The sequence below is a fragment of the Dasypus novemcinctus genome, chromosome 14 (genome assembly GCF_030445035.2).
Source record: "Dasypus novemcinctus isolate mDasNov1 chromosome 14, mDasNov1.1.hap2, whole genome shotgun sequence".
Taxonomy (NCBI): Eukaryota; Metazoa; Chordata; class Mammalia; order Cingulata; family Dasypodidae; genus Dasypus; species Dasypus novemcinctus.
This window is the reverse complement of record NC_080686.1, coordinates 108760699-108779977: the sequence shown is the minus strand read 5'-3', so window position 1 is coordinate 108779977 and position 19279 is coordinate 108760699. Positions and strand designations below refer to the sequence as shown.

Here is a 19279-nt window from a genome sequence, read left to right as displayed (position 1 = left end):
CCTTGATCACAATGGAATGAAGCTAGAAATAAGTAACAGAGGGAGATCTGGAAAATTTACAAATATGTGGAAATTAAACAACACACTCTTAAACCAATGTGTGAAAGATGAAATCACAAATGAAATTTGGACATATCTAGAGACAAATGAAAATGGAAAAACAACAAATCAAAACTTACAGAAAGCACAGCAAAGGCCATGATGAGGGGAAGTTTAAAGCTCTGAAAGCCTATCTTAAAAAAAAGAGGGGGGTTGGGAGGTGGGGTATATGGGAACCTCTTATATTATTTAATGTAACATTTTTTGTGATCTATGTATCTTTAAAAAAAAGACAAAAAAGAAAATCTATCAAAAAAAGAAAAGAAAAAAAAAAGAAAGATCTCAAACCAGAGAGCTGATATCATAATTGGAGTGATTAGAAACAGAAAAGCAAATTAAACCTAAAGTGAGCAGAAGGAAAGATATAACAAACATTAGACCAGAAATAAATGAACTAAGAAAAAATATAATGATTCAACAAAACCAAATTTGGTTCTTTAAAAAGTTCAATAAAATTGACAAAACTTTAGGAAGACTGTAGAGATAAAAGGGGGCACACATAACCAAAATCAGAAATGAAATGGGAACATTACTACCGACCCCACAAAAAAAGGAATATAAGAGGATATTATGAACAATCTGACACCAACAAATTAGATAACCTAGATGAAATGAATAAATTCCTAGGAACATACAAACAATCTACACTGACTCAAGAAGAAATAGAACATCTCAATAGACCAATGACAAAAGATTGAATTAGTGTTTCAATTTCTAGGCTGCTTAAGCAAATGCCATTAAATGGACAGGCTTTAAACAACGGGAATTTATTGCCTTACAGTTTTGAGGCTAAAAGCAAGTCCAAATCAAAGTATCATCAAGGTGAAGCTTTCTCCCCAGAGCCTGTGGCTTTCTGGGGCTGGCTGCGGGCAATCTTTGGCTCCTGTCACATGGCAAAGCACAAGGTGGCATCTCCAGGTCTCTCCTTCTCTTCTGGGTTTCACTGATTTTAGCTTCTTACTTCCTGTGACTTTCTCTCTGTCTGAGTTTCATTCTTATCAAGAGGTCCTACTTACAATGAGTTCATACCCACAGGAATGGATGAAATTTAAGAAAATGCTTATCTGGGCCACAAATAGCTTTAAACTACCACAATAAGTAATTTTAAAAACACCCAATAAAGAAAAGTCCAGTACCTGATGGTTTCATTGGTGAATTTTATTAAACATTCTAAGAATTAACACCAATCCTGCTTGAACTCTTACAAAAAATTGAGAGACCACTTCCTAATTCATTGTATGAGGCCAATATTGCCCTAAAATGAAAGCCACATAAAGATACCAGAAGAAAATTAAAGTCCAACATGCCTCATGAATATAGATGCAAAAACCATCATTGAAATATTGGCAAGCCAAAATTCAACAGCACAGTTAAAGAATTATATACCATGATCAAGTGGGCTTTTTACCAGGCATGCGGTGGTTTCAACATAAAAAAAGTAAATTAATGGAATATACCAAATTAATAGAACTAATGAAAAATACTACACAATCATCTCAATCGACACAGAAAAGACAAAATCAAACATCCCTTCTTGATAAAAACACACAGAAAACAAGACATAGAAAGAAAACTACTGTAACATGATCAAGGGCATTTGTAAAAAACAAAGCCACAGCTAACATCACGTTCAGTGGTGAAAGACTGCTCTGCCCCTAAGGTCAGGAAAGCATAAGGATGCCCATTGTCTCCACTGTTACTCGACATTGTACTGGAAGTTATAGTTAGACAATTAGGCAAGAAAAAGAAATAAAAGGGATCCAAATTGGAAAAGAAGTAGAACTTTCCCTGTTTCCAGATGACAAGATTATATATGGAAAATCCTGATAAATCCACAACAAAGCTGCTAGAGCTAATAAACAAATTCAACAAAGTCCTGGGGTACAATACCAACAAGCAAAAACCAGTAATGTTTCTATACACTAGTAATGAACTACCTGGAGAGGAAATAGAGAAAAATTCCATTTGCAATAGCAACCCAAACAATCAAACATCTAGGAATAAATTAAACCAAGTATGCAAAGGACATGTACATGGAAAACTACAAAACGTTGCTTAAATGAATTTAAAAAGAATAAATGGACATTCTGTGCTCATTGATTGGAAGAATAAATTTAGTTGAAATGTCAATTCTAACCAAAATGACTACAGATTCAGCACAATCCCAATAAAAATTCTAATGGCAGTCTTTGTGGAAATGGAAAAGTCAACCATAAAATTTATATGGAAGAGTAAGGGGCCCAAATGGCCAAAGGTATCCTGAAAAACAATGGAGTTGGAGGACTCAAATTTCTTGATTTTTAAAACTTATCAAAAGCTACAGTAATAAAAACAGCATGGTATTGGCACAAGGACAGACATATAGACTGATAGAACTGATTTGAGAGTTCAGAAATAAACTATCACATGTAGGGCCAATTGGTGTTTTTTTCAGGAGATCCTGGGGATTGAACCTGGCACCTCCTACGTGGGAATCAGGTGCTGTCACTGAGCTACAGCCGCTCTCTACCAATCTGTTGATTTTCGACAAAGTGCCAAGTCCACTCAATGGGGAAAGAATAACTCCTTCAATAAATGGTGCGGGGAAAACTGGATCTCAAAAGAATGAAGGTGGACCCCTACCTCAGACCGTATATAAAAATCTACTCAAAATGGATCAAAAACCTAAATATAAGAACCAGAACTATAAAACTCTAGAAGAAAATCTAAGGAAGCATCTTTAAGACCTTGTTAGCAAATGGTTTCTTAGATTTTACACCAAAAGCACAAGCAAAGAAATTATACATATAGATAAATTGGACTTCATCAAAATTAAAAACTTTTATGCATCAAAGGACTTCATCATGAAAGTATAAAGAAAACCTATAGAAGGGGAGAAAATAATTGGAAACCACATATCTGATGAGAGTTTAAAATCCAGAATTAATAGAGATTCTATTTGGGTTGATGGTAAACATTTGGTAATGCATGATGATAGCACAGCACTGAATTACAGCTTTGAATGTGGTTAAAGGGGAACTTTTAGTTTAATGTACGTTACTAGAGGAAAAAAAGAACTTTACAACACAAATGGGGAACCCAAATGTAAACCATAAACTAGTTAATAGTACAATTTAAAAAAAAGTTCTTTCATCAGTTGTAATAAAGGCACCCACTAACGTAAGGTGTTAATAGGGGCGTATGTGGGAACCGTGTATTGCACACATGATTTTTATGAAAATCTGTAACTCCGCGAATAAGAATAAAGTAGTAAAAGCAGAAGTCCCAAACGTGCCAATGCAGTTCCCTTCTGTTCAGCGGCGCTGGGCGCCCCCCAACCTGCTCCGCCCCTCTCAGCCCGACCCCTCCACCGCCCTCCCTCGGCCGGAGGCTGCTCTCCCGCGCGCCCACCCGCCGCCTCGCGGCCCCGCCGGCCTCGCCGCCGCCCGACTGCAGCCGCCGCACCCGGACCCCGCCGGGCCCTCCCGCGTCGCTCCTCCTCGCCGGTGCCACGGGCCGCCGAGGGGACGCCGCGCGAGGGCCGGGCCGACCCACCCGAGGCCAACGGCGAGACCGAGGCGCGGCGGGCGGCGGGTGGGCGCCTTCGTCCGCGGGTGAGACGCGGGACGCTGGGGACAGCGGTGGCCTGAGAGGACCCCGGGGGGCGGGGCCAGGGCGTGAGGGGAGGGGGCGGGCGGCCGTGGGCGGGGCCAAGACGTGAGTAGGCGCGGGGGGCGGGAGCAAGTGTGGGCGGGGCCAAGACGTGAGGGAGCCGGCGGGGGAGCCGATAGGGCGGCCGGCCGGGGGCGGGGCCAGGACGTGCGAAGCCGGGGCGTGGCCAAGACGCGGGGAGAGGGGGCGGCCGTGGGCGGGGCCGGCCGTGGGCGGGGCCTGAGTTTGGGCGGGAAGTTGAGGCGGAAAAGTTTGAGGACGGAGAGGAAGGCCCGGCAGATGAGGGGGAGGTCTGTGAGAGCGCGCTGCCTCGAGAGAGCCGCGGAGGGGCGGCCGGCCCTGAGGGAGAGGGCGTGAGGGGGTGGGCCTGAGGGGGGAGAGCCTGAAGGGGAGAGGCCCTGAGGGGGTGGGCATGAGGGGGTGGGCCTGGGGGAGGCCCGGAGGATGGGGGCCCTGGGGGGTGCGGCCCAGCGGGGGCAGGCAGGTGCGGAGGGGAAGGGCCACCCCCAGGGGGGGAGACCCCCTCCTGCCGGAAGCGTCCGCCGCCTGCGGGCCCGAGGGGCCGGTGCTGAGAGGGGACGAGGGCCCGGCGGGCAGCGGGGCAAAGGCCGCGGCCACCACCAACACCTGCCCGCCCTGGCCTCACGGCCCCCCTGACCTCATGGCCCCCCTGGCCTCATGGCCCCCCTGACCTCACGGCCCCCCTGACCACCTGCCCTGCCCTGACCTCATGGCCCCCCTGACCTCATGGCCCCCCTGACCGCTGGCCCTGCCCTGACCTCACGGCCCGCCCTGACCTCATGACCCCCCTGACCACCTGCCCTGCCCTGACCTCACGGCCCCCATGACCTCACAGCCCCCCTGACCGCCAGCCCTGCCCTGACCTCATGGCCCCCCTGACCACCTGCCCTGCCCTGACCTCACGGCCCCCATGACCTCATGGCCACCCTGACCGCCGGCCCTGCCCTGACCTCATGGCCCCCCTGACCACCTGCCCTGCCCTGACCTCACGGCCCCCATGACCTCACGACCACCCTGACCGCTGGCCCTGCCCTGGCCTCACAGCCCCCCTGACCTCACGGCCTCCCTGATCGCTGGCCTCACGGCCCTGGCCTGCCCTTCAGGTGGCCGCCGACACCCTCCGGGCCTGCCCCCCGTCCAGGGCGGTCCAGCGCGCAGTGACATCCCGCCGAGCCCCCTGCGGCACCGCCTGGGTGCTGTGCTTCGCCGCCTGTGCTAACCCAGGGCGCTAACTCCCCTGGGGCCGCCGTGCGCCCAGCAGCCCCCTGCCCCTCACAGCTGCTTCTCTGGCTTTCGCTTTCCGTCCCTTGCAGACCTGCCCCAGCCTCCCCCTCCACCCCTGCTCTCCAGAATCACAGTGGGTTTTTTTCAAGATACTGGGGTGGGTGAATCCCAGACCTCATGTGTGGGAAGCTGGTGGGGTTTTCTGTTTGCTTGTTCTTGTTTTTTTCCAGGAGGCACCAGGGACCAAACCTGGGGCTTCCCGTGTGGGAGGCAGGGGCTCAGCTGCTCGAGCCACATCTGCTCCTCCATCTTTTTGTACAGAGAACGCTGAAGCCAGTTTGCAGTTCCCTCCGCTCACCCCTTCGCTGTCGGCGCTGGCCTGCCTTCCTGCCGTCAAGGCCAGCCCACCTCCTGCGCACCCGGCCCTGCTCTGTCAAGCGCCCCTTTCTCTCTCATATTTTCAGTCTCTTCTGGCTCCTTCCCCTCCTTATCTAAACAGACTGGTGTCTCTGCATCTGGAAAAGCATCTCTTGACTCCCAGCTGTCTCCAGCTAGCGCCCTCGCGCCCCACTACCTCCTCCAAGCCAGACTTCTTGACCTGCGTGTGGGCATCTGTCACCTCCGTTGTCTCGAGCCCTCTTCCCCTCACTCCGCTGCCCTTCCATCTATCCTGGCATGAAGTTGCACTGACGGACGTCGTTACATCTCCAAGGCATTAGAGGCTGTGGCCCATTTTTAGCGTACTTCTTGCTCGGTCTTTGCTCTTTAGCCTGCTGACACTCCATCCCCTCTAAGGCTGTCTCTTGGCTTCCGGGACATCCCTCCTTGAAGTGCCCCTTGCCTCTCTGGTGCTCCTGTGCCACCCCCTCCTCAGCCCTCCTCACTCGGGACCTGCCTCGCCTCCTTCCTTCCCAGGATGTTCTCTTCCCACCCCCTCCCGCAGCTTCAAAGATCAACACTCTGCAGTCTTTTCTCTCTAGACTTGACCTCACCACTGCTTCTTGGACACTCCACACAGATGTCATGGGCATGTCCTTAAGTCAGTCTGAAATACAACTCATACTCTTCCTCCAAAACTGCATTTCCTTCTCCCAGGCTCACCCCTGACATTTGCATGGCCCTGGCAAGCGCACAAATGGGGGGGCTGCATACCGTAGATAGAAATATTTCAAAGTTATTTGTCAAGCTAACAGACTGTTAAATTACATTCTTTCTTTTTAATTGTACAATAGAACCGTTGTCACAACCTGGACGGTCTCATTTGTGTTTAGAATTCTTGGACTCTTTGGAGTTCCATGCCAGAATGTGGTGGCTCCAGGAGAGCCAGCTCCAGGCCCTCACCCTCATCCTGCACCCCTCCTTTTCCCACCCCCGCTCTGCTGCCCTGTGAGGGGCTGGCGCCCCTGCTTGTGAGCACCCACAGCCCATGTGTCCTGGCTGTGCTCACACCTCCTGTGCCCTCTCCCAAAGGGGGTTGGACCGAAGTTCTGAACAGGGGGCCTTAGGAGCGAGAGCTGTGCACAAGAGCACAAGGCAGGAGAAGGGTGGGCCCAGAGGCGAGGACTCGAGGGTCAAGTTCATGGGAGCAAAGTGAGGGTGCACCTGACCCCAAGAGGAAGGCCTATCACAGGACCAGGCAGGATGAACGGGCAGGATGAGCAGGGGGCCCGAGAAGGATCTTCAGAGGCAGCTGTACAGAGATGACCTACGCGTGTGTGGGGGGGCGGGTCGGCCAGGCCTGCAGTCTCAGGGAGGGGCCCCACCAGGCACCCTGTCGTGCCAGCCAGGACCCAGACGCGTGTGGACGCTGTCATCATCCCTCACGGCCGAGCAGCTAGGGTGTCCCTGTTGCTTCCTAAATGTTAATAACTCTAACCAGTTCCCCATCACCGTCTGGTTCCCACCATCATCTCCCACCCAGCCGACTGCGACAGCCTCGATCTAACCCGTCTGCTTCCCTCGGCCTCGAAACCATTTTCCCGCAGCAGCTGAGGCCTTTGAAGCACAAACCGTCCGTTTCCGAGGATCGCCTCTAGGTCGAGCGCAGTCCTTAGGACGCCACGCACAGCCCTGCACCATCTGACCCTGCTGACCTCCGCAGCTTGCAACGCACTGTGGAGACTCACGCTCACACTCAAATGCACACCACACTCACAAGCCACACAAAGCACACACACTCATATACAACTACACAGTCACACGCACACCTACACCTCACACATGATACACACAACGGATTCACTCACATTCACACAAATGCACACACCACACTCCACATACACTCACCAACTCCAGACTTGCACATATATTCACACATATCCTCACACACCCATTCATGCATGCACCACACACTCCACACAATTCACTCACACTTGCACACCTGACACTCACAAATACCACACACACACATCACACTCACATACATGCTCCACGTGCACACAGCCGACACATGCCCACTGTCTCTGAAACACACCTTCACACAGGCCACACACTCTTCCTCTCACACGTGCACACAGTCTGGGCTTTAGCCCGCTGATGTCTTTGTCACGTCTGCCACCCCCAGGGGTCCCAGGCCTTTGCCCACGCTGCTCCCTCTGCCTGCGGCTCACTCGCCCCTGCCCCACCAGGAGCTCTCTGCTCCCTCCTCCAGAGAGCCGTTCCCAAACCCCTAAGCTTGGCCCTTCCCCTGAGGATCCCAAGTGGGTCGGGGACTCCCGTCAGCCTCAGGCCTCAGAGGGGAAGGCTCACGGGGTGGCTGGAAGCCAGGGTCCAGCCGTGCCCTGCCTGCTGGCGCCTCTCACCTTAGCAGGAAGGGCCTGTGGTCACAGGGCCTTGAAGACTGGCCCCTCTCCACAGCCAGGTGGATGGCAGGGAACCCGAGGCAGGGAGTGGGGAGGGCAGCCTTTAGGGGTCCAGGGAAGGGGGCTTTGAGCCTAGGGAGAGTAGGGGCCAGGGCAGATCCGGGCCCGAGCGGCCCACGAGGAGGCCCAAGTTCTTCCGAAGCGTGTCTGCGTTCCAGGGACCGGGGTCTTGCTGGGTCTGAGGGACCCTCTGACAGGCAGTGGAGGGGAGGGCAGGGGCTGCACCCAGAGCCACAAGGATGAGCCAGGGCAGGAGACCTGGGGCTCCTCAGCCCCGGGGCCCTGCAGCGGCCCCGGGAAGCCGCGAGGGCCTTTCTGGGGCAGCCGAGTGTTGGGGCTGCTGCCCCTGAGGTGCCAGTGGGTGGAGCAGGAGGGGCCTCCTGGCACACTGCCCTTCAGGGAAGGAGGAGGGTGTCAGGCCCGAGTGTGGACGGGAAGGGCCCAGCAGGAAGGCCAACGGGGAGGGTGTGTGGCACAGGGCAGGTCGCTGCAGGGGGTGGGGGCACCCAGCCTCCCCAGGACAGGAGGGAGTCATAGCCGCCGCTCTTCCCTTCGCCCAGACCCCCTTCCAGCCACCGCCTGCTCTGGGCACACCCTGGCACCTTGCCACCCCGGAGATTCTCTCTGATACCTCCAATGCAAGCACCCCGCCCCCAGCCTTCCATCCTTCCAGCACCTCGTTTGCTCCCGCCTCTCCTCCCGGCCTCTGGGCACCCCCAGCCTCAGGCCCTACCCTCCGGGCCTCCCATGGGGTGGGCACTGCCAATGCTTTTCTCCAGTGGCCTCCGCCACGCTCAGCCTGCTCTGTAAGTCTCCAGCCCCGAGGCTCCCGTGCACACGAGTGAGCCCCGAGCCTCCATCTCAGGCCTGGGCCTCGCCTGGGCCTCTACGCTGCTGTTGCCAGCTGCCTACAGGCTGCTCCGACTGGACAGTGATGGGGAGAGCAGGGGAGGGGGGCGCTGAGAACGGGGAGGGGGCCGTGGTGAGCAGTGGGGGAGGCCCCGAGGGCTGTGCTGGACCCAGCCTGAGGCGCGTTTGGTTTCCAGGGCTGGGAAAGGCCATCTGTGGCGCAGCCCGCAGTTCAGCTGAGGGGGGAGGCGTGGGGCGAGGTGCCTCCCGGAGGCGACTGCGCCTGGGGCCAGTTCTGCCCTTTTCTCCTGAAGGTCCTTGTCCTTGCTGCCCCCTCCCGGTGGGCCCTGCCCGCAGGCTTGCTTCTACCTCCTTGCATTCCCACGACCCCAGCCCCCTCCGCTCCCCTCTTAGAGTTACCTTGGCGGGGAGGGCCGGCCGTTGCCTCGCCCAGCCCGCCGGTGAACCCGCTGATGCCCAGGTCACCCGCCTGAGTCTTGATTGCCGACTTGAGCTCGTGATTCTCCCGAATGAGTCGCACCAGCTTCTTCAGTTCCTCGTTTTCCCGCACTAGCCTCTCGATCTGATGCCGAAGCCCCTCATAATTGGTGAGTAGAGACATGCCCCGGGGCAGTGGGGAGGGTGCGGCCCTCGGGGGGGGCTGCACGGGGGAGGCTGCCCAGGGCCCCGGGCCTTGCCCGGGCTGGGGGTGGGGGGCGCCAGAGCTCGCAAGGCTGGCCCAGCAGGGCCCTGGGTATTGTGAGGTCAGAGGCTGTGCCCTCCTCCTTGGCCTGTGCTCCAGCAGGCTCCGCTCTCCGTGCCTCCGGGCCTGCGCACGGCTGTGCCTTCTCTGTCCCGCCAGCTTTGCCCTCAGGCTGCCTCCTCCAAAGCGGCTTGTCACCCACGGGAAGGCAGTTCCCGCCCTCTGGCCGCCCCAGCATGTGTCCCCCTCTGCCGTAGCCCTTCCCATGGCGCCTGCAGTTCTCTCTCTGCGGCCATCTCATTCCCTGTATGGTGAGGGCAGGGTTTTGCACCACTTACCCTGGCACCCCCAGCGTCCAGCCCTGGGCTTGGCACAGTGTAGGTGGGTAATGGAAAATTAGGTGACTAGAGGATGGAAACTCAGCGTCCGCCTTCCCAGCCAGGCTGCCCCTTTCGCTGCGATCCCGGGCATGCCTTCCCTGGGCCCACCCTGTCCCAGGCTCGTGTCTGTGCTGGCCTCTGACCCCGGCCCTCAGTGTCTTCCTCTGGCTGCCCAGCTCCTGGCTCCCTGCAGCTGGGAGTTTCCACTTCTGACAACTCCGTTTCCATGACTTCTAAACTCCCGGTTGTCCCTGCCTCTGCTCCTGGCTCCATGAATTTTCCTGACTTGAACCATTCAAGAGCCCAAGACTGAGTTCCTCTTCTGGTCCCAAGAACTCAGAGCCTCTTTTCCAGGCCCCAAGTCCTCACCACCCGCCCTTCCCTAGGTCATCTATGCAGAGAGCTCCGTGGGCCTGAGCTCGGGGTCCCTGAGACCTCTGCTGGTGGAGACCCCGGGCGGGCCAGAGGGCATCCTGGTGGGAGGGTGGGGCCCAGGCGGGAGGGCCATCAGGCGCGAGGGGGGTCAGCCTGGCCTGGGGGCAGTCTGAGTTGAGCGTTCTACCCAGACCTCACAATGGGGGGCCAGCCCCCACCCCTCCTCCGAGCCCCAGACTGTCACCCCTGCTGGCTCAGTCCCGCCAGGACCAGGGCCTGCAGTTCCCCTCCCCAAAGCAGAGCCTCTGCAGGCTTTCCCCCCAGCAGGCCGAGCCCAGCGCCGACGCTCGTCTCTGTCCTCTGGATGGCTCATCCTCCCCTCCAGCCTTCTCCTTGGGCTGGTGCTGTCTTTCCTTATTACTGATTTATTGGCACCCACCCCACAGCCACTAACCATTCCTGCCTTAGTCCCCCGCCCCCCATCACCTCTCGTCGGCCTCCTGTCTCTGCAGATTTGTTGTTTCTGAACCTCTCTCCTAAGTGACATCACGCAGTTAGGCTGTATGTGTCTGGTTTATTTCACTGAGCTTATTTCAAGGATCTTCCATGGTGCAGCTGTCTCAGAACTTCTTTCTAGCGGCCGAATCATATTCCATTGGTATATGGACCGTGTTTTGTTTATCCGTCGCTTGTCTGATGGACACGGGCTGCTTCCACCTTTGGCAGGTGTGAGTAATGCTGCTGCAAACACGAGTGTACAGGCATCTGCTTGCAGCGCTGTTTTCACGCTCTGAGAGTCGACACCCGCAGTGGGATTGCCAGGTCATGGGGTAACTCTGCATTTAGCTTCTTGAAGAGCTGCCATGCTGCCTTGCATACTGCTTCCTGCCTTCTCAACGCTTACATCGAGAACCAACTGTGTGGCAGACATTGTGTTAGGAACTGGGGTTCAGGGCTAGTCAGACCCGGGCACTGCCTCTGTATCTTGGGGGAGCAGATGTTAACATGAGTGTCACGCTACACCTGTGATAAATGCCACAGGGCGGTGCACAGAGCTGGGAGAGGGCCGAGACCAGGCAGAGCTGGGCAGCCTTCCCTGAGGAAGTGGCCGGACCACGTGTGGGAGAGCTGTCCAGTGGAGGAAGGCCCTGGAGGGGGAGGACACGCCATGGAAAGAGCTGGAAGAAGGTGTGTGGGGTCGACGGCAGTGAGAGGCAGTGGTGTGCATGCTGCTGAGGGCTGAGGGCTTGGCTAGTCCTTGAGGGGCTGTGAGAATAGGGGTGTGGAGAAGGGGTTGGAGCCAGGAGCCAGGGAGCGGAGGGCAGTAAGGAGCAAGCAAGAGGTGAAGGTGGGCCTGCCTCGGCTGGTGCCGTGGAGAGGGCGGGAAGTGGGCAGCGTTGAGAAATGTTTAGCAGGTATGGAACGGGTAGGTTTGGGTGTGGTTGGAAATGGGGGAAGCAGAGGGCGAGAGCAATGGCTTCCTCTCAGTCTCCAGCACAGGTATTCGGGGAAGCCCGGCAGTGAGGAAGGCCAAGTGTGGAGCAAAGATCCCAAGGTGGGCTGTGCTTGCTGAGGGCAAGATGCCTCTGAGGCCTCCAAGAAGACACAGGGCGAGGAGCCAGAGGGTGTCCTGCTGTGGGGCCCAGGGGGAACCAGCTGGGAGGGCTGGAAGACTTCTTGGAGTTGTGAGCGTCTGGGTGGCACGTGAAGCCATGGGAGTGGATGACTTCCCCAGCCCTGGATGAACAGAGAAGGGGCCTCAGGGGCCCGTGGGGAGCAGGGCAGGGAGGAGGACCAGCCCGCCTGGGCCCCAGAGCAGACCAGGGCTGCTGAGAGGTCAGGGGAAGGCCGAGGGCGTGCTTGAAGCCAGACTGTGCTGATGGAGCGATTTGGCTACGCCAGACTGGAGAGGTTGGAGGGGCAGGTGGGAGGGTCAGATGGGGGGGCTGGGCCGAGGGGAAGGCGTGTGGGGTACCGTTTCACCATCCCTGTCCTCCTGGGCCCAGCCTCCGTGCCTCTTGGGCAGCGTGCAGCAGGGGCCCACAGGAGAGGCCCAGCCCCCAGCGGACAACCAGCCCCAGCTCTTTCCTTGCACTCACCTCCCAGGCGACACCCGTGCTCTCCACTCTTACTTCTTCATTCTGACTTATTTTTTTTTGGTCATGTATAAAAAACAGTCCTTTGGTATCTAAATCTATTGGGTCTGAGTTGTGAATTTGGGATAAAGATAGAAAACATTTGGAGAGTGAGGGCTTCATCCCCAAATTTATCCACCTCAATCTGGATCCTGTGTTCTGGGGCTGAGAGTCCAGGGAGCGAGCTGCAGCGGGTGTCTGTGCGGCCTGCGCCCTTGATGGTGTCCTCAGCGTGCAGCGGGAGGAAGGCCCTCCTGGCACCCACGCAGGGTGCCTGTGCAGCCCCAGAGCAGCCAGGGCTTCAGTCCTAACGGGCTCATTTGGAATTCACTGCACACCAGCCGTGGGTGCTTTCCCACTTGCTGACTCAGCACCATCCCCACTCTCCCCCTGCCACCGTTCTGGGGTCACTGGCTTCTGCACAGTTTGTCCCCATTCAAATTTGTCTCATTAGGTTTGGCACATCTTTCCAGCTTGGAGGACTTTGGAATCTTTGCTCCCTCTCGGCTTTGAATTCTTTGCAGCTTTAGCCAGCTTCCCCTAAAGCTGTCTTCTCAAGGCCGCTGCTGCTGTGCAGAGGAGGAGGATCCAAGCCGCCTGCCAGCCTCCTCACCCCACTCTGGCCACACGCAGGGTCCGTGGTGGGCTGAGTGGTGGGACAGTGTCCTGGCCGTGGGCTGGTTGGCTCTTGCCCCCTGAGCTGTTTTGAACCTCAGGGTGTACAACCTTGCCGTGGGCCTGGGTCACCTGTTGACCCTCCTGGGGTGGGGGAAGGACACTGCCCTGTCTTACTCTGTCAGGTTTAGCCAGCGCCTCTCTTTCCTTCTCCCTATGCTTCCAGGAAAGGGCCACAGTCAACATTTTTTTCCTTTTTTAAAATATAAATCATTTTTAGGGTGATTTTAGATTTATAGAAACGTTACACAGAAAGTTCCCTTATATACCCCACACCCACACACACTCATAGTTTCCCCTATTATATCTTGGATTATAGTGTGGCACATTTGTTATAACTGATGAACCAATATTGATACATTACTAGTAACTAAATTCCATAGTTTATATTAGGGTTCACTCATTGTGTATATAGTTCTCCAAAGTTTATCAGAGAAGCTGTAGGTTTATAGAAAAATCATGCAGAAAATATAGAGTTCTCGTATAACCCCCTCTATTAGTCAGCCAAAGGGTGCTGATGCAGAGTACCAGAACTCTGTTGGCTTTTAAAAGGGTATTTATTTGGGGTAGAAGTTTAGTCACAGACCCCAAAGAGGCCAACTCAAGGTACCATAAGAGGTACTTTCTCACCAATTGCCACATATTGAAGCAAGATGGTGGGTGACATCTGCGAGGGTCCAGCCCTCCTCCTCGTCTTAAGTCTCTGTGAGCCCAGCTTCTCCCGTCTCAGCTGTGGGCCCGAGGACTCGTCTTTCTGGCCCAGCTGCTCTGGCCTCTTCACAAGGCCAGCTGTGGCCTCTCAGGCCCCCTCTCTCCAGGCCCAGGTTCACGTTCTCTCCTCTGCCTGGCTGTGGAGCTCTCTAGACCCCTGCATCTTCCTCTGTTTTCTTGTGTGACCATCCCCTTATATAGTCCATGAAGGGGGCAGGGATTCAAACTAGTCACCCTAGTGATGTGATGAAATCAAAGCCCTAATCTCGATTTAATAGAGTGAAAGCGAAACCTCTGAATTTAAGTCAATCCAAGGGCTATCACACCCAGAGGCACAGACCAGTTGACAAGCATAATCAATATCTCTTCTTGGAACTCATAACTAATCTCAAACTGCCACATCCCCTGTACAGCTCCCCTGTTAATATTTTCCATCGTGTGGTATATTTTTGTTACCGTTGGTGACACAATACCATAGTAAGTATACTATTAACTACAGTCCATAGTTTACACTGGCGTTCACTGTGTTGTACAGCCCGGGGTTTTGTTTTTTTTTTTTTTTCAATTGTATTCTAGTAGCATATATGCAACCTAAAATTTCCCCTTTTAACCACATTAAAATAAATAATTCACTGCTGTTAATTACATTCACAATGTTATCATCACACCAAAACTTGTCCTTTGCCCCAAACAAAAACTTTGCACCAATTAAACATTAATTCCCCATTCCCTTCCCATGCCCCAGCAATGGTAACCTGTATTCTAGTTTCTGAGTATAAGTTTCCTTATTTTAATTTTCCTATTAGTGAGACCATACGAAATTTGTCCTTTTAGATCTGGCTTATTTCACTAACATGATGAAGAATTATCCATTTTGACATATGCATAATGTCACGTAGCCACCTCTGTAACACTGATGGAGACCCTGGCCTGCGGACTGTGCCAATTGTAACGCGGACTGAGCCGGACCAGCTAATGTGATATTCCCGAGGAGCCACGCGGGAGCCCAGCCACGGGCGTGCCTTATCACTTGCTCATACGCAGGAGCGGGTGGTGGCAGGCCGGGGGGTGCTCAGCCTCCTTACAGGAGCCGGTGGCGGCAGGCCCAGGGGGTGCTCAGCCTCCTTACGGGACCCGGTGGCGGCAGGCCGTGGGTGGGGGGGGTGGGGGGGGGGCGCTAGGCCTCCTTACAGGAGCCGGTGGCGGCAGGCCCGGGGGCGCTTGGCGTCCTTATAGGACCCGGTGGCGGCAGGCCTTGGGGAGGCGCTCGGCCTCCTTACAGGAGCCAGTGGCGGCAGGCCAAGGGGTGCTCATCCGCCTTACAGGACGCGGTGGTGGCAGGCCGGGGGGCTCTCGGCCTCCTTACAGGACCCGGTGGCGGCAGGCCGGGGGGGGGGGGGCACTCGGCCTCCTTACAGGACCCGGTGGCGGCAGGCCCGGGGGCTCTCGGCCTCCTTACAGGACCCGGTGGTGGCAGGCCGGGGGGCGCTCGGCCTCCTTACAGGACCCGGTGGCGGCAGGCCGGGGGGCATTCGGCCTCCTTACAGGACCCGGTGGTGGCAGGCCCGGGGGAGGGCGTTCGGCCTCCTTACAGGACCCGGTGGCGGCAGGCCGGGGGGGGGGGGGGCACTCGGCCTCCTTACAGGACCCGGTGGCGGCAGGCCCGGGGGCGCTCGGCCTCCTTACAGGACGCGGTGGTGGCAGGCCCGGGGGTGGGGGGGGCGCTCGGCCTCCTTACAGGACCCGGTGGTGGCAGGCCGGGGGGCGCTCGGCCTCCTTACAGGACGCGGTGGCGGCAGGCCCGGGGGCGTTCGGCCTCCTTACGGGACCCGGTGGCGGCAGGCCGGGGGGCGCTCGGCCTCCTTACGGGACCCGGTGGCGGCAGGCCCGGGGGAGGGCGTTCGGCCTCCTTACAGGACCCGGTGGCGGCAGGCCCGGGGGCGTTCGGCCTCCTTACGGGACCCGGTGGCGGCAGGCCGGGGGGCGCTCGGCCTCCTTACGGGACCCGGTGGCGGCAGGCCCGGGGGAGGGCGTTCGGCCTCCTTACAGGACCCGGTGGCGGCAGGCCCGGGGGCGTTCGGCCTCCTTACGGGACCCGGTGGCGGCAGGCCGGGGGCGCTCGGCCTCCTTACGGGACCCGGTGGCGGCAGGCCCGGGGGAGGGCGTTCGGCCTCCTTACAGGACCCGGTGGCGGCAGGCCCGGGGGCGTTCGGCCTCCTTACGGGACCCGGTGGCGGCAGGCCGGGGGAAGCTCTGCACCCTGCTCGGTGCCCTGCTCCGTCCCACCCAACAGACACAGCTTTCATAAGGTTATAAACAGTGGCCTAGTTAATAATTACCAGACCTCCTGATCACTGTCGCAGGTGTGCCCCCGATGCTCACATCCAAAACCCTGTTTATGAGGGTCAGGTGGCTGCCAGACCAACCCAGCATTCCAGGGCCTTGAGTTCATGGAAAGGGCATTCCATCTTCACTCATCCTACACTCCACCCCAACGCTCTTTCCACCATACGCTCTGCCCCTTAAATCTTCCGCAATATCTGAGCAGTTAGGGCACTGATGCAGTGTACCCCAAGTCCACAGCAACAATATAAGGCACCACGAAGCCTACGGTCAATGGCAGTCAATATATTTTAGTAGTCAATACATTTTACGTAAGATTTCACTAGTCCCAATTTACTTTTTAAAAATTTCCCTCCAGTAATATCCATGTTCACAAACTTTCCCTTTCAGCCACTCTCATATCCGTATAATAGCTCTGCTAGTCACAAATATCATGTGCTCTCACCATTTCCATTCATTTATGAAGATTTACAACCAATTCTGCACAGACTAGCCCTCAGCTTTCCATTCTCTAACTATTTTCTGGTGACCTATCATATTCTACAACAACAAAATCATGTACATTTACAAGGATATTCACCCATGTAATCACTTAAGTGCAGTTACCAAGCTTAAGAAATTTAACCTTAATACAAAGCTTACAGTCTATATTCCAATTCTTTATATGTCCAATAATGTTGTTTTGAGCCTTCTTTGCTCCCTTGTTAAATCTTGTCCAGGGTCATGCATTGCCCTTGATGTCATTGTCAAATGTTGCTCTTTCTTTCTCCTTTTTTTTGTGGGACCTTTCATACAAATTTCCCATACCATACCTTTTCCCCTTCTAAATTCTCTAAGTTTCCTTTACTAACATTAAATGGGCTTAAGATTTCCAGCCAGCGAAGCTGCATAGGCCAGTACAATGTCCACACGACCTCATTTTCCCAGTTTGTATAGTTCGAGGCACAGGCAACAACAGATTATTATTACTTCCCCTTCTGGGCCTGGCCCCTCAGGTCTGTGCACACACCATTCCTGCTTGGAAGCTTCAGGCCCACCTGGCTTTCTGGGAAACCTTCCTAGGTACCCGCCTGTGGGTTCTCCAACCCTTCAGGCGCTGGCCGCTTAACTTGTAATCTCATTGCCTGCAGCGGTATGCTATTAGCTTTTCAGCTGCCCAGGGCCACAGCTGACGGTGATCCCATATCACCTTTTATCTCTTCCTTTAAAGGGCGGTCTGTATGAGGTGATTGGTCACTGTCCAATCCGGTGAAGCAGCCGTGGCTGCAGTGAGCACAATGCGGCTGGAACCGCTAGGCTTGGCACCACAAGGTCTGGTAGCCATGATGCCCACTTTTCCTGTGGAGCCACTCTGCCGCTTCTTGGTTTTACCTGCCAGTGGACGCCCCATGGGTCTTTCCCCTCACAGATAGTGACAGTTTACTGCTCTTCCAGCACCACATTCCACCCCCAGATGGGGATGGCAGTCCTCAGAGTGACCGACACTATTGAATTAACCCCTTTACTTGCAACAGGGCATGGCATGCTGCACAGGGTTGCTTTTCTAAGAGGCTGCATCTTACTTTGGCCCCTTCTCACAATTGTGAGACTGCTGCTTTTGCCACAACCCCACCCAAAGCCAATATTGGTGCTGGCCACATCCAAGTCACAGGGAAGTTAGGGTCCACTGTGCCCCCTTACTGCCTGAGCCCTTGCTATGGCCCTTTTCACTTCTTAAAAGCAGCCTGTTGGGGGGTTCCTCCTATTCCCATGCATAGTTTTCCCTGATTAACACATCATTAGAGGTTAGGACACAACGTGGGTGTATGTAAACAACCCTGTGACAACACTTGAAAGGTCTGTTGTACACCTGGCCATCCCCAGCCATTCCTGGCCGCTGCAGGAGTCTGAAACTGCAATGTGTTCTCTGTCCACTATCCAGAGATTGCCGACTGCTGCAGGAGCCCAAAACTGCAATGTACTGCAAGCAGACTTACACTGCTTCTTCTACACCCACTGTGATGATGTAAAATATGTTAATTAACTTCAGCAGCACAGAAGAAACTTTCTTATTTTTATAGTCTTCCACTTTAATATGCAGATTGAAGTGGCCTCTGCACTTTTACAAAACACATTTCTTTACTCATTCAAGCCTTGTCATACTTATTTCCACCCTGATTTTATGACTCAACTTTAACCTCAAAAATTCCTTTTCCCTGAACCTTCTGCCCTTTCTGTATCTTGTTTGGAGCAAACAGACAAACACACGCAAAAAAGAGTTAAGACACACCAACAGACTGAATTGACTCATACTCTTACTACTTTGGTATGGCTGTTTCTAAGCTCTCCATCATTTCACATCTCTGATTTTCACTGCTTTCAAGATCTCTCTGGAATCAGTGTGGCCTGTCACATGCAAGCTCGTTTTTGGAAACTACTTTTAATTTCTGGGGTATAGGTAGTCGGATGCGTTCTTCCCCCTCACTGCTGGATGAGTCAGAAGTGGGGCTCCATTTGTGGAGATCCCACCCTTTCCGTTCTCTTACCTAGCGAATCTGTGCTTTAGTAAGCTTTCTCCCCTTCAGGGGTGCATAACGCACGCCAAAGTCTGCACTTGCTCCTGTGTCTCCTCCAACTTCTTCGCGATACTTTTGGACTAGTCTAAACTCTCTTTCAAGCTCCTCTTTTACCCAGCGTGCATGGGATTCAGCAGCAGTCTCCTACGGCGGCTAACGAGGGCCAAGCAGCGACTGCAGCCATGGCCCAGTGCTTTCTTCATCAGGAAGACATCTACATTCTTCTCTAACTGTACTAACTCTGCAGGCGTATACAGGGCACCCCCCAAGTCACGTACAGGACCCCAGGTCTCATTTCCTAGGCACAAGCAGACTGAAGGGTTAAACACAACCACTTAGAGGAATGAGGCCGCTCGGGATTTTTCCCTGCAGACTCCCCAGTAAAGGGACTGCCATGGCCTCCGCAGCTCTTACACCACTGGGAGACTTGGGGATATCCTGCCGACTCTGGAATATCCTGCCGACTACACCAATTGTAGCACAGTGGTCAAGCCCGACCAACGAATGTGATAATCCCGAGAAACCACACGGGAGCCCAGCGACGGTCATGCCTTTATCACTTGCTCATACGCAGGACCCGGTGGCGGCAGGCGGGGGGCGCTCGGCCTCCTTACGGGACGGTGGCGGCAGGCCTGGGGAAGCTCTGTGCCCTGCTGCGCGCCCTGCTCTGTCCCACCCAACAGACACAGTCAGCTTT

At 54.9% G+C, this 19279-nt stretch overlaps 1 protein-coding gene across 1 annotated transcript in view; it reads right to left on the bottom strand.

Annotated features, from left to right (window-relative positions):
- SPATC1 (spermatogenesis and centriole associated 1) overlaps positions 1-10224 on the bottom strand; it is a 42142-nt gene extending 31918 nt beyond the window's left edge. Inside the window, exon 1 of the mRNA XM_058276266.1 lies at positions 9126-10224. Within this exon, the coding sequence (XP_058132249.1) occupies positions 9126-9675 (550 nt within the window). The 5' untranslated portion in view covers positions 9676-10224. The remainder of the gene's footprint in view (positions 1-9125) is intronic.
- Between the last annotated feature and the right edge of the window lie 9055 nt (positions 10225-19279).